Source organism: Jaculus jaculus, chromosome 3, assembly GCF_020740685.1.
Source record: "Jaculus jaculus isolate mJacJac1 chromosome 3, mJacJac1.mat.Y.cur, whole genome shotgun sequence".
NCBI lineage: Eukaryota > Metazoa > Chordata > Mammalia > Rodentia > Dipodidae > Jaculus > Jaculus jaculus.
The window spans coordinates 98,280,925-98,294,605 of NC_059104.1; the positions used below are offsets into that span (position 1 = coordinate 98,280,925).

At 48.7% G+C, this 13,681-nt stretch overlaps 2 protein-coding genes across 6 annotated transcripts in view; one reads left to right on the plus strand and one right to left on the minus strand.

The window, feature by feature from the left end:
- The window catches only part of Rnf214 (ring finger protein 214), a 61,717-nt gene extending 54,757 nt beyond the window's left edge, over positions 1–6,960 (minus strand). For 2 of the 5 annotated variants that reach the window (XM_045145115.1, XM_045145112.1), the window contains exons 1-2: positions 6,911–6,960; positions 5,035–5,140 (exon numbers count right to left, since the gene is read on the minus strand). In XM_045145115.1, coding sequence (XP_045001050.1) covers positions 5,035–5,135 — 101 coding nt within the window. In that variant the 5' untranslated portion in view covers positions 5,136–5,140; positions 6,911–6,960. Of the gene's footprint in view, positions 1–5,012; positions 5,144–6,389; positions 6,571–6,851; positions 6,871–6,910 lie in introns of those variants that run through there. The other 3 variants (XM_045145114.1, XM_045145113.1, XM_045145116.1) reach the window with 3 other exon arrangements.
- A 574-nt stretch (positions 6,961–7,534) lies between these two features.
- Positions 7,535–13,681, plus strand: part of Pcsk7 (proprotein convertase subtilisin/kexin type 7) — a 36,925-nt gene continuing 30,778 nt past the window's right edge. Inside the window, exons 1-6 of the mRNA XM_004666434.2 lie at positions 7,535–7,595; positions 9,637–9,758; positions 10,200–10,679; positions 11,352–11,486; positions 12,033–12,198; positions 13,589–13,679. Coding sequence (XP_004666491.2) covers positions 10,212–10,679; positions 11,352–11,486; positions 12,033–12,198; positions 13,589–13,679 — 860 coding nt within the window. The 5' untranslated portion in view covers positions 7,535–7,595; positions 9,637–9,758; positions 10,200–10,211. The remainder of the gene's footprint in view (positions 7,596–9,636; positions 9,759–10,199; positions 10,680–11,351; positions 11,487–12,032; positions 12,199–13,588; positions 13,680–13,681) is intronic.

Sequence of the window (13,681 nt, forward strand, 5' to 3'; positions counted from 1 at the left end):
AGGCGTGTGCCACCACGCCCAGCTAATAAATATATTTTTTAAACAAGGTCCAGTTTATGGGTGTGTTTCATAACATTTCTCCCCATCATCCATTGACTAACAAACATCTCTCCTCTTAAATATATACATTTTTAAGTACTCTAGAGTCAGGCAAGCCTGGGTCAAACCCTGACTCCAACACAGCTTAGTAATCTTAAGCAAGTTATTAACCTCTGAATTTCAGTTTCCTTGCCTAAAGGGGAATAATATTAGGACCTGGCTTCTGGGATTGGTACAAGGGTTAAGTATATTAATACATATAGAGCCATTAGTATTGTATTTAATTGCATTAAGTCCCAATCACTCTAGTCAATTTAATTCCTCTAAGATGCAAGGCTGGGTACTCACAATTTCTGCTTTCAAGAGTTTGACTGAAGAAGGCTAGAGAAAAGGCTCAACAGTTAAAGGTACTTGCCAGCAAAGCCTGATGGCCCAGGCTTGATTTCCCAGTACCCATGTAAAGTCACATGCACAAAATGACACATGCATCTAGTTTGTTTGCAATAGGAGGAGGCCCTGGCATACCCATTCTCTCTCTCTCTCTCTTGCTGCTTGCAAACAAATAAATAGTTTATATACATGTACATCTTATATTATATATGTATATATAGAGAGAGACAGATTGCGTGTGTGTGGTGTGTGTGTGTGTGTTTGGTTCTGGAGAGATGGCTTTGCAGCTAAGGTGCTTGCCTGCAAAGTGAAAGAACCCAGGTTTGATTACCATGTAAAGCCAGATACACATGGTGGCACATGCGTCTGGAGTTCATTTGCAGTGGGTAGAGGCCCTGGCATACCCATTCTTTCACTGTGCCTCTTTCTCTCTCTTTCAAATAAATAAATTAATACAATTTGTTTAAAAAAAAAAAAAAAAGAATTTGAGCCAGGTGTGGTGACATATGCCTTTAATCCCAGAATTCTGGAGGCAGAGGTAGGAAGATCACCATGAATTCAAGGCCACCCTGAGACTACATAGTGAATTCCAGGTCCACCTAGGCTAGAGTGAGACCATACCTGGACAAACCAAAAACAGAAAGAAAGAAAAAGAAAAGTTCGATTTGAGGGCTACGAAGATGGCTCAGGAGATAAAGCACTAGCTGGATAAACAGGAGTACTTGAGTCTGGATCACCAGAACCCACATAAAATTGAACACAGAAGCAATGCCTATAATCCCAGCAGGCCTATATAAGCATAGCTGGGTAGAAACAAAAGAATCCTCCAGAAGCTTGTGGGTAGCCTGGTAAAAGCTTGGTGAATAAGAGACCTGTCTCAAGGTGGAAGGTAAGGCTTGACACCTGGGGTTGTTCCCTGACTTTCACAAGTGTACCATGGCATATGTGCCTAACTCATACACATCACACACATCAATAAATAATTATTCTTTTTTACTTTATTTATCTGAGAGAAAGAGGCAGACAGAGAATGAACATGTCAGGGCCTCTAAACACTGCAAACGAACTCCACACACTTGTACCACATGTGCATCCAGCTTACATGGGTTCTGGGGACTTGAATCAGGTACCTTTGCAGGCAAATGCCTTAACTGCTAAGCCACCTCTCCAGGCTCAATAAATACACACACACACACACTTTAGATAGGGAGGTCAATATGGTGGTACATTACACCCTTGCAACACCTGGGAAGAGGAGACAAGAGGATCAGGAGTTCAAGGCCAATCTCAGCCATGTAGTGACTTTGAAACCAGCCTGGGCTATATGAGACATGAAACCACATCTCAAAAAAAAAAATGTTGGGGGCTGCAGAGATGGTTTAGCAGTTAAGGCACTTGCCTCTAAAACTAAAGGACCCAGATTCAATTCCTCAGGGCGCATGTAAGCCAGATGCACAAGGTGGCACATGTATGTGGAGTGGCTGGAGGCCCTGATATGCCCATTCTCTCCCTCCCTTTTCCTTCTCTCTCTCTGCAATAAATAAATAGAAATAATTTAAAAAAAAGCTGGAGAGACAGCTTAGGAGTTAAGGTGCTTGCTTATGAAACCTAAGGACTGAGGTCCCAACATAAGCCAGATGCAAAGTGGCACATGAGTCTGGAGTTCATTTGCAGTGGCTGGAGGCCCTGGAGTGCCCCTTTCTCTCTGCTCTTATAAAAAACAATAAAGGGCTGGAGAGATGGCTTAGTGGTTAGGCACTTGCCTGTGAATCCTAAGGACCCCAGTTTGAGGCTCAATTCCCCAGGACTCACATAAGCCATATGCACAAGGTGACACATGCATCTGGAGTTCATTTTCAGTGGCTGGCACACCCATTCTCTATCTGCCTCTTTCTCTGTCACTCTCAAATAAATAAAAATAAACAAAATAATAAGAAGAAAAAGTTTGAGGGGACTGGAGAGATGGCTCAGCAGTTAAGGTGCCTTCCTGCAAAGCCTAACAACCTGGGTTTGATTCTCAAGTAACCACATAAAGTGGCACATGCACAAAATGACTATGGTGGTTTGATTCAGGTGTCCCCCATAAACTCAGGTGTTCTAAATACTATGTTTCCTGCTGATGGAGATTTGGGAATTACCCCTCCTGGAGGCAGTGTATTGTTGGGAAAGGGCTTACGGGTGTTATAGCCAGTTTCCCCTTGCCAGTGTTTGGCACACTCTCCTGTTCCTGCTGTTCACCTTATGTGGGCAAGGGTGTGATGTCCACCCTCTTCTCATGCCATCATTTTCCTCTGCCATCATGGAGCTTCCCCTCAAGTCTGTAAGCCAAAATAAACCCTTCCCACCCACCCCCCACAAGCTGCTCTTGATCAGGTGATTTCTACCAGCAATGTGAACCTGACTGCAACAGTGACACACATGTCTGGAGTTTGTTTACAGTGGCTAGAGGGCCTGATGCACCCATTCTCTCTCCCTCTCTGTCTGCAAATAAATATTTTTTTTTTTAAAATGCCTAGGGCTGGGGAAATGGCTCAGTGGTTAAAGGTGCCTGTTTGTGCTGGAAAGATGGCTTAGCAGTTATGGCACTTGTCTGCGAAGCCTAAGGAGCCAGGTTTGATTCCCCAGGAACCACCTAAGCTAGATGCACATGGTGCTGCATGTGTCTGGAGTTCCTCTGCAGTGGCAGAAGGCCCTGGTGCGCCCATTCTCTCTATATATGTATCTCTACTTGCAAATAAGTACATTTAAAAAGTTCTGATTAGGGCTGGAGAGATGGCTTAGCGGTTAAGCGCTTGCCTGTGAAGCCTAAGGACCCCGGTTCAAGGCTCGGTTCCCCAGGTCCCACGTTGGCCAGATGCACAAGGGGGCACACGCATCTGGAGTTCATTTGCAGAGGCTGGAAGCCCTGGCGTGCCCATTCTCTCTCTCTCCCTCTATCTGTCTTTCTCTCTGTGTCTGTCGCTCTCAAATAAATAAATTTAAAAAAAAAAAGTTCTGATTAGAAGCAAAATATATACGTAAAGCCATTCAGTGGGAAATATATGCATGTGTGTGTGTACATCTGTGTTTATGTTTGTATATACTTACATATCTCTCTATATGTATCTATTAGTATGTTATACATATGAATGTTATATGTAAATACGTAGCAAATGAAATATCTTATGTAGAACAGGGTATAGAAATATGTGCATTTACAATGGGTTCATAACTGTCCTCTAGCCTATTTGCTCAGCAAACATTTAGCCTGCCTACTGAGTATCAGTTGCTATTTTGGATCCCATTAATACAAAGATCAGCAGCTGGGAAGATGGCTCAAAGGATTAAGTTCTTGCCTCTCAATCCAGAGCATACCCCAATTCAATCCTCAGACACCAAGTAAAAAAGCCAGAAGCTATGGTGGGCTTCTGAAATCCCAGAATGCTGAGCCAGGCATGGTGGAGCATACCTCTAACTCCAGCACTTGGGAGGCAAAAGTAGGAGAATCACTGTGAGTTCAAGGCCAGCCTGAGCTAGAGTGAGACACTACCTTAAAATACCAAAAAAAAAAAAGGGGGGGGGGATTCATGTGTAATCCCAGAATGGAAAAAGAGACACAATTTCCCAGAAGCTTGCAACAAGTATAGCAAAAAAATCAGCAATAGAGTGAACATCCACAGAAAAACCATGCTTCAATGAGGGGGAAAAATAAGGATCCACCTGAAAGTTGTCCACTCACGTGTGCTGTGGCACGCACATGCCTGATATCTCTCTTTCTCTCTCACACACACACATAACTTTTAAATTAAAAAAAAAAAAACAGCACTAGAGAGATGGCTTAGTGGTTAAGGCACTTGCCTACAAAGCCAGGTTCAGTTCTCTGGTACCCACATAAGCTAGGCGTGCAAGGTGATGCAAGTTTGCAGTAGCATTCCCTCTATTTGGGCCCCCTCTCAAATAAATAAATAAATATTTCGAAAAAGTAGGGCTGGAGAGATGGCTTAGCAGTTAAGGCAATTGCCTGCAAAGCCAAAGGACCCAGGTTGAATTCCTCAGTACCCACGCAAACCAGATGCACAAGGTTGTTCATGTGTCTGAAGTTTGGTTATAGCAGTTGAAGGCCCTAGGGTGCCCATTCTCTCTCTCTCTGAAAATAAACAAATAAAAAAAATTTAATTTTTTTGTTTATTTTTATGTATTTATTTGAGAACAACAGACAGAGAGAGAAAGAGGCAGAGAGAGAGAGAGAGACAGAGACAGAGACAGAGGCAGAGACAGAGACAGAGACAGAGAGAGAGAGAGAGAGAATGGGTGTGCCAGGGCCTCCAGCCACTGAAAACAAACTCCAGACACATGTGACCCCTTGTGCATCTGGCTAACGTGTGTCCTGGGGAACTGAGCCTCAAACTGGGATCCTTAGGCTTCACAGGCAAGCATTTAACCGCTAAGCCATCTTTCCAGCCCACAAATAAAAAATTTTAAAAATTAAAAAATAAATACAAAGTCCCTACCCTTCAGAAAACTAATCTACAGAAGTGTCATTAGATCCCCCAAAAGGAAAAAAAGCCCATCTCAAAAAGCCCTTTACCCAAAGTGAACCTTACCCATCAAGGATCCACACTTTACCTTAGACCACCGGGGAGAGCTTCCTCTGAAGCACATAAACTAGAAGATTCTGACGAACCAGGGGCATTGGCCCCAATGCCAGCTACCTCAGAGGCTGCCATCTGCTCTGTACATTGAGAAAAAAATGAGAGAATACAAGTTTCAAAGTTGAAAACAAATGTTTCCTCTGTAGAATGTCCACTACAACAGTTCTTCCAAGAAACACAAAGAAAAACTAAGGCTCTCTTAAAAAAAAAAAAAAAAAGTCTGGACCAGGCATAGTGGTGAATGCCTTCAATTCCAGCATTCAAGAGACAGAAGTAGGAGGATCGCTGTAAGTTTGAGGCCAGCCTGGAACTACAGATCAGCCTGGCTAGAGTGAGACACTACCCCCCGCCAAAAAAAAAAAATCTCGGGTAGTCTGCAGGAGTAGATTAAAAGTGCCACTGCATGCCAGAAGTCCCAGTGGGCACCAATCCTCAGGAGTTGTCATATTTACATAAATAGGCAAAACTTTTCTCTTTTGGCAGAAATAAGATGATATTCTGTAACAATCTTCCAAATGGTCCACATACCTACCTTGTCTATTATCACTTGTAAAAGATGAGCTTTTTGATACAGTAGCAATGATATGTGATGTTTTAAAATCACATTATGGCTGCTGCATTTAAAGCATTCTCCATTAAATTTAAGTTAAGGGGCTTTTTTGGCAGTGAAAAACTACACTGGGCAATGCCAGTAAGTATCTCTTAGTCATTAATCCACAAAGTACAGGCTAGTGAGTTACCACAGTGGCAAAAAAAAGGATAAGATCTGGTTAGTTTTAGAAGAAAACAAACAGCTGAGAATGGTAAAAAAATAAAATAGGGAACCCTGCAAGATGTGGTGGCACACACCTTTAATTCCAGCACTCAGCAGGCAGAGATAGGATTGCAGTGAGTTCGAGGCCACCCTGAAACTACATAGTGAATTCCAGGTCAGCCTGAGCTAGTGAGACTGTACCTTGAAAAACAAAGAAACAAAAAAAAAAAAAATAGGGAACCCAGGAAGATGTGTTTTTTCTTTCTTTCTTTCCTTTTCTTTTCTTTTCTTTTTTTTTTTGACAAAAGATGATCCTTTTGGCTAAAAAATAAACTCATGGCCTTCTATGATGAGAAGAAAATAAAAGCTAGGAAGGAAAAGGTAGGATTAGCACATTCTTGTTTTGATTTTGACAGTATCACAGAACCTGAACCCTGAAGAGTACATCACAGCAGCTACGGAGACAGGCTGTGTCAACAGTCACAGAGCCCCGTGCCTCAGTTTCCCACATTATACAAAGCTCCTGGGTGAAAATGGACCCCCGAAACGTCATTCCTGCTGTCTCGGGTGCAAACCTTCTCTTCCAGCCGAGAGCAGGGTCGGGGTCACGGGTACGCAGTAAACGAGACCCCAAGACTAGGGTCATGCATGCAGGCTGGGGAGGAGAGGGGTTACATCTGGCTGGACAGTCCAGGCTGTCCAAGGGGATCCCGCAACCCGCGAGGCGACAGACGCACAAGCGACGAATCCCCAGGAAGAGGAGGAGACAGACCGATGCGAAAGGGGACAATGGGGGTGGTGGGTGAGCAGCGGGGGAGCAGCGCCGGGTGGTCCCGGGCACCCTCAAAACAAGGCGACTCCTAAGCTGGCCGCCGCCTCTGACCACGGCCACCTCCAAGCCCTCCCTTCGCCTCGGTCCCCACCCGTGGCCAATGCGCGCCGTCCCACGGCTAGGCCAGGCTCCCCGCCCCCGTACCCGCGGCGCCCCCCACGCCCCCCACCCCCGCCGACCGCGACCCCCGCCGCCCCGCGCACACCTCCCGCGCCGCGCCGCGCCCCCGGGGACGAAAGGTGTGGGGGGAGGGACGGGACGCACCTGAGCGGGCGGAGCGGGGGGAGGGGGCGGCCGAGCCTGGGGGAGGGGTCGAGCGCCGGCCCGCGCGCGGCACCTCCCACTTCCGGCGGCGCGAGCGGGCGGGCGGGCGGGCGCGCGGGGCGAGGCTGGCTGGGCCGCCGAGAGGAGCGGCCGCGCGGGCTGCGCGTCGCCGCCGACGGCGCCCTCTGGCGGCGAGCGCGGGCACCGCCGAGGGAGAGCCGGGGAGATGCCAGCGGGCCCTGAGGACGCTCGAGCCGCCACTGCGGCCCCGGGAGGATGGAGGTGCTCCGAGAAGGTGACCGAGGCCGTCGCGGCCGTGACCGCAAGAGGGGGAGGATGCTTAAAAGGTCGGAACCGAGATGGCATGTTCAGGAGACGCCATGAGGAGAAGAACCCTTTGTGGGAGGGTCCTGTTGCGGTGGCCTCGAGGACTTGGGATGCTGGACCACCACCCTCGCCCCCGACCTGAGCCTACCGCCCCCACGTGCCTTGGTGGCACCGGGCGCCCGCACATCCGCCCTAGCGGCGGTTGCTCGGGCCTCGGTCGGGCGCTCGGAGGACCAGTCGCTGATTGGCTGCGGTGCCGGGCGGAAGTGATGCTGCTGTCACTAGCTCCCTGGGCTCCCGGGAAGCCGCGAGTTTCCGCAGGAGGGAGGAGGCGGCGGCGGCATCGGCGGCCGGGCGGGTGAGTTGGGAAGTGGGTGAGGACTGGACGTGGGAAATCCGGTGGCCCTGAACTGGGGGGCGTCTGAGCAGGAGGTCATTGCATCGAGGTCACCTGGGATCCTGGCCTGCACGACCCCAAACGGGACGGGCACCCCCCCCCCGACCCTGGGGTCTTGGGTTCCAGGACAGGATGGGTCCTAAAGCAAGAGAAGAACATTGCACGGGACACTCAAGGCCGCGGGGAGTGAGTGGCAGTGAAATCAGCCCTTGTTCGTAACCCGTTTCCTACGAGCAGGGTGTAGACAATGCGAGGAGTGCTGTGTCTTGCAGTTAGAGGTGCCCTTCTTCTTCCCTGATAAGTCAAAGCTGAGAGATAGGCCAACAGTTAGGGGGAGTAGAGATCGGGTTTGGGAAAGTGTGCAGGATGTCTTGTCCTGAACCCTGAGGACAAAAGTGCCACTATGCCCCTGGGACACAGGGAAAGCTCTAATTCCCCTCTAGAAATCTGATTAGACTGAAAACCTGTAGAGATGGGTTCACTGCTGACTGTCTAAACAGATTCCAGGTTCCAGCTTTACTTGGCGCACTATGTGAGTTGGGAGGAGACACCTGAAACTTGGAAAAATACAGGCGTGAGGCGGGGAAGAAGTAACAGGGAATATATGCCTGGAAACTTTAGGAGAAAAGAGACCTGGGCAAGATAACCCATGCCAGTAAAATTCCAGCACTGAAGAAACTGAGTCAGGAGGATTATGAGTTTACAACAAGTGTGAGCTATGTAAAGAGATTCAGTCTCTAAAAAAAATCAAGAGGGGGCTGGAGGGATGGCTTAGCAGTAAAGTGTTTGCCTGCAAAGCCAAAGGACCCAGGTTTGATTCCCCAGAACCCACATAAGCCAGGTGCACAAGGGGACACACGCGTCTGGAGTTTGTTTGCAGTGGCTGGAGCGCCCATTCTCTCACACTCTCTCCCTCTTCCTCTGTCAAATAAATAAGTAAAAATAAAATGTTTTTTAAAAAAATCAAGAGGCTGAGTGTAGTGGTGAATGCCTTTAATCCTAGGACTGGAGAGGCAGAGCTAGGAAGATCATTGTGAGTTTAAGGCCAATCTGGGACTATAGAGTGAGTGCCAGGTCAGCCTGGACTAGAGTAAAAAAATTCAAAACAAAATAAAGGAAAATGTGATATGAATGGAAAATTTGAGAAAGAAGTGTTAAGTGGCTCAAGTTCCCTCCCTTTCCAAGAAATCTCTAGTAAAATGGAATGCCTTTTCTAGAATGTTTTAAGTTGGCTTCATTTGGGTGTGTGTCTGGTTCTAAGCCTGCTGCAGGGTGGACTCAGTAGACAGTAGAGGTTTTAAAGGAGCCCAATCACCCATATCTGCCTCTCCCTGTCCCTACAGTTGCTCACCGGTTCTGATTTGGCTTTTCCCTCACCCCTTGGGCAGTTGGGAGCCATCCAGAACCTGTGTCCTGACCTCCGAATCAACCTGCTGAGCTAGTGACGAGCAGTTCTCTAGTGCTGCTTCTCACTTATTTCCTCTCTCCCAGCTGCCTACTTGCTCAGTTTTGTTCATTCTCTGGATTTCAGCCTGGCTCCCTTGGCTCCTGCCTGGGTTTCTAGGAAGTGTCTTTGTTGGGAGGTGAGAGATGCTAACAGTTAAGTCCTGCTAGGCTTCTAGGGCAGCAGATGACCAGAGGATGACATGATACTCAGGATGAATGTCTGACTTGTTTGTTTTGTTTTTCAAGGTAGGATCTCGCTCTAGCCTAGGCTGATCTGGAATTCACTATGTAGTCTCAGACTGGCCTCCAACTCACAGTGATCCTCTTACCTCTGCCTCCTGAGTGCTGGGATAAAAGGCATGTGCCACCACACCTGGCGGGATGTCTGTTTTGTACTACTGTGGCTTTACTGGCCAGAGCTGTTCCAGCACATGACCTTTTTTAGATGGCTGAAAATGATATAATTGGCACTGGTCATGGGCTTCAATGGCTAGCTTGCCTGCTCTGTGGAGCAGAGTAAGACACAATTTTTTTTTTCTGTTCTTGGGACCCACAGGTCTACAGGTTGTGTTCACAGTCAACACTGCTCCCAGAGGAGGTGACATCTTTCCTGCATTTGCACAAAATGAATGTCATGTGGTTAGCCAGACCAGGAGCTCAACCTCTCGGAGAGCCCAGGTGGGAATGGAGAGCTTAGGTGGGAGTGTGTTCCCATTGTGGGCATCAGAAGGCGAACTGGGCTGAGAAGTCAGCTAGGGAAAGAATTATGTCCCCTCTAAATTAGAGAGAGGTGGGATCCTCATGCTGCCTGTCATTCATGGGAGCCACATGTATGAGCCCTAGAGCTAAACAGAGCTCATGAACACCTGGACGCGCTGGGCTCTCAGGGAAGCAGGTGTGGGTCTACCATGCTGTGCAAGGTCATTCACCAAGGTCAGCCCTTGGCCCACACTTCTGGGGCTTAGGTTTTGTTGATCGGTGTAAATGTATCCAAAAAGAAGGATCAAATGATTATTTGAAAGGAGCAGGTTGAGGTTTGCAGGGGACACTGGTACCCCACAGCTGCTTCCCACAGTTGTGGACTCTTTCATCTCTGATGCCCTTTTCCTTTGTCTGCAGCCTGCTGCTCTGATGCCGAAAGGGAGGCGGAAAGCCCCACAGTTGGATGCCCCCCTGGGCCTGCCCACCTGCCTCTGGCTGGAATTAGCTGGGCTCTTCTTACTAGTTCCCTGGGTCATGGGCCTGGCAGGGACAAGTGGGGCTGACACCAAGGGCACAGGGGGGCTAAGCTGGGCCGTACACCTTGGCGGTCCGGAAGGTGAGCAGGAGGAAGAGAGTCTGGAGCAACAGGCAGACGCTGTGGCCCAGGCAGCGGGCCTGATGAACACTGGGCGCATTGGAGAGCTTCGGGGACACTACCTCTTTGTCCAACCAGCCGGGCACAGGCAGGCCATGGAGGTGGAGGCTGTGCGGCAGCAGGCAGAAACTGTGCTGGCCAGGCATGAAGCGGTGCGCTGGCACTCAGAGCAGAGGTTGCTGAAACGAGCCAAACGCAGCGTCCACTTCAATGACCCCAAGTACCCACAACAGTGGCACCTGGTGAGTGTGGCCTTGCAGAGTTCTGTTGCAGAGGGACTGGGGCTGCCTCCATGGGCCTTTGCCCAAATCCTTCTCCAGCTGCTCTGTCCTTTGCCTGAGGGGACACCTTAGTGGACTGAGTGTGTGCTTTGCCCTTATCCCCTCTCTTTCCCTGTCCTCTGTGATGGGGAGCCAGTGTGCTGGGTGCTCGGGCTGGATATGTGCTGCCACCATGCTGCCCAAGCTCCTGTTCCTGCCCTTCACTTCTCAGCGTGTTAGGTACACCACTTCTCCTCCCAGTGCCTCAGTTTCCTCACCTATAAAGTATAGCAGTACCTACCTCATAGAGTTATAGTTCAGGTAAATGAGTTTATATGTGAAGCACTTAGAACAGCATCTGACACATGGTAGGCACTGTTACGTATGTGGCAACTGCTAAGGCATTGGCCCCAGCCACCATTTCATGCTGAGTTGCTCCCAGCGATGCCAAACTGTCCTAGAGGCCAAAGCCAAAGCGTAACTCTAATGAGCCCTTTTGGGTCCTGTTTCCTACAAACCTGTCAGTCCGTAATTCCTGTCTGGCTCTTTGGTGGAGATCAAGGGTGAAAAAAAGCTGTTAGCTTTGATTTGTCTGTCTTGGGCTAAGCTGTGTAGCACTGGGTGTCCACCTTGTTTCTCACTCCTTTCCCTTAGAATAACCGGCGGAGCCCCGGCAGGGACATCAACGTGACAGGTGTGTGGGAAAGAAATGTGACCGGGCAAGGAGTGACGGTGGTGGTGGTAGACGATGGCGTGGAGCACACCATCCAGGACATCGCACCCAACTACGTGAGTAGCCTAGAACGAGCCCTCCCTGCCTTGTCCTTCCTCCCATCCCCTCTCCTAGAGGGCACTGAGCCAAAGCAAACAGATTGGGAGGTGAACCATTGCTCTTTCCTTCCCTCCTGTCCCTGCCAGCTTTCCAGACTGGCAGCTAAGGCCCAGCAGGTGATTGACAGCAGTCCCAGTGCTTCCTGCTTCCTGTTTCCATTCCCTCTGGAGAGCAAGGAGTGGCTCTGTAGGCAACTTCCTTCTCTAGAGATTCTGAGAACTTTACTCTCCAAGGTGTGACCTTTACAGAGCCTGAAATCTTTTAACCCAGGCTTTCCAGACCATGGAGCAGCGGGTACATTCCTGTAACAGGAGGCAAGAGAAAGGTTCGCTGAGAGCAATGGCTCCTCTCAGTTGTGCCCAAGAGTCCTTGGCTCATATCTCATAACCCTTGTGTGCACAGGGTGATGGACTTGCTGCCTACTCTGACTTACAGGAGTGCCTCACTCTCCTCAGAGGCTGGGGCCTGTGCCCTTCTAACCTGTTGGGTTGTCATTGTTTCAGAGCCCAGAGGGTAGCTATGACCTCAACTCTAATGACCCTGACCCCATGCCCCATCCGGACGTGGAGAATGGCAACCACCATGGCACACGGTGTGCTGGAGAAATTGCTGCTGTTCCAAATAATAGCTTCTGTGCAGTGGGTGTTGCCTATGGGAGTCGCATAGCAGGTAACTTGTGCTTCTCTGCTAGCCTTGGGACACTTCTGGGGCATAGAAATTTCTTTATTTTTCTTTTATTTTTTGGTTTTTCGAGATAGGGTTTCAGTCTAGCTCAGGCTGACCTGGGATTCACTGTGTACTCCCAGGGTGGCCTCAAACTCATGGCGATCCTCCTACCTCTGCCTCCTGATTAAAGGGCTTAAAGGCATGCGCCACTACACCTGGCTTGAAATTTCTTTTTCCTCTCCCCAATGCACGTACAGCAAGGGTAAGCACATAATAGATAACTCACTGACTTTTCAGGACAGTGGTATTTCAAATGGGTTTTTCAGTAGCAAGCCTACTGAATAAAATAGATAAAAGTGGAAATGCTTGTGATCTGGGCTGGAGACCCCAAGCCATACTTACTTAAGTCTCCTCTTCCCTTTCCTGACCTATGCCCCTCCATGTTTTCATAATTTACCAAGTACCTTTTCCTCAATACTCCTTCCATGACTCCATGTCTATGGAGGCTGCGCTTATAGGCTCGCCTCCAGCCCCTGATCCTAATGACCATCACGGTTCTCCATCCTTTCAAGAGTGCCAAGGCCCTGAGTGGACTTGGTTCCTTCACCTCTCAGTCTTTATGGTCAAGACAGAGGTGAAGAGGACTGGGAAGCCCCTGCCCAGATTTCTAATGAATGCTTGGGAAAGGAGATCCAACAAGTCAGTTGTAATTCTCTAAATCTCCAACAGAGGGCAGCAGCACTTTGTAGATGAAAAGACTGAGGCATCCAGAAACACTCAGACTCCAAGCCCTTCTGAAAACCCCATTTGTCCCTATGTGGTCACCAAGTGACCCATTTCATTTTATAGGGAGAAATTAGGCATCCCTGGGAACATCTGTGGTAATAAGTGCTATTTACTTAACACGTTTATTAGGTCAAGCATTGTGTTAGGTGATTTACATGAAGAGTGAACATAGAGGAAATCTTGTTTACCTGTGTTGTAGCATGACTCTTCCCATAATCATTCCAGCATGATAGTAAAAACATTTTTGAAAAAGCTAGATGTGGTGGCACATGTCTGTTATTCTCCCAGAACTTGGGAGATGTAGACTGGAAGGTCTAGAGTTCAAGGTCATCCTCCACTGCATAGACCAGCCTTTGCTACATGACACCTTGTCTCAAAAAATTTTGGGGGGACTAGGGGTGTGTGTGAGTGTGTGTAAGTGTGTGTACAGACACATACCCACACACATATGGCATAGAAATTCAAAGTACCAAAGACTATACAGAGAAAAGTAAGTCTCTAACACACAGCTTTCCACCATGTGGCCCTCACTTGAGGGGCCCAACACTGTTACCAGTTTCTTCTGGGCTCAGGATCAGTGAGGAGCTTGTATGCCTTTAATGCCTAGGTATCCGGGTACTAGATGGACCACTTACAGACAGCATGGAAGCTGTGGCATTCAACAAGCACTATCAGATTAATGACATCTACAGCTGCAGGT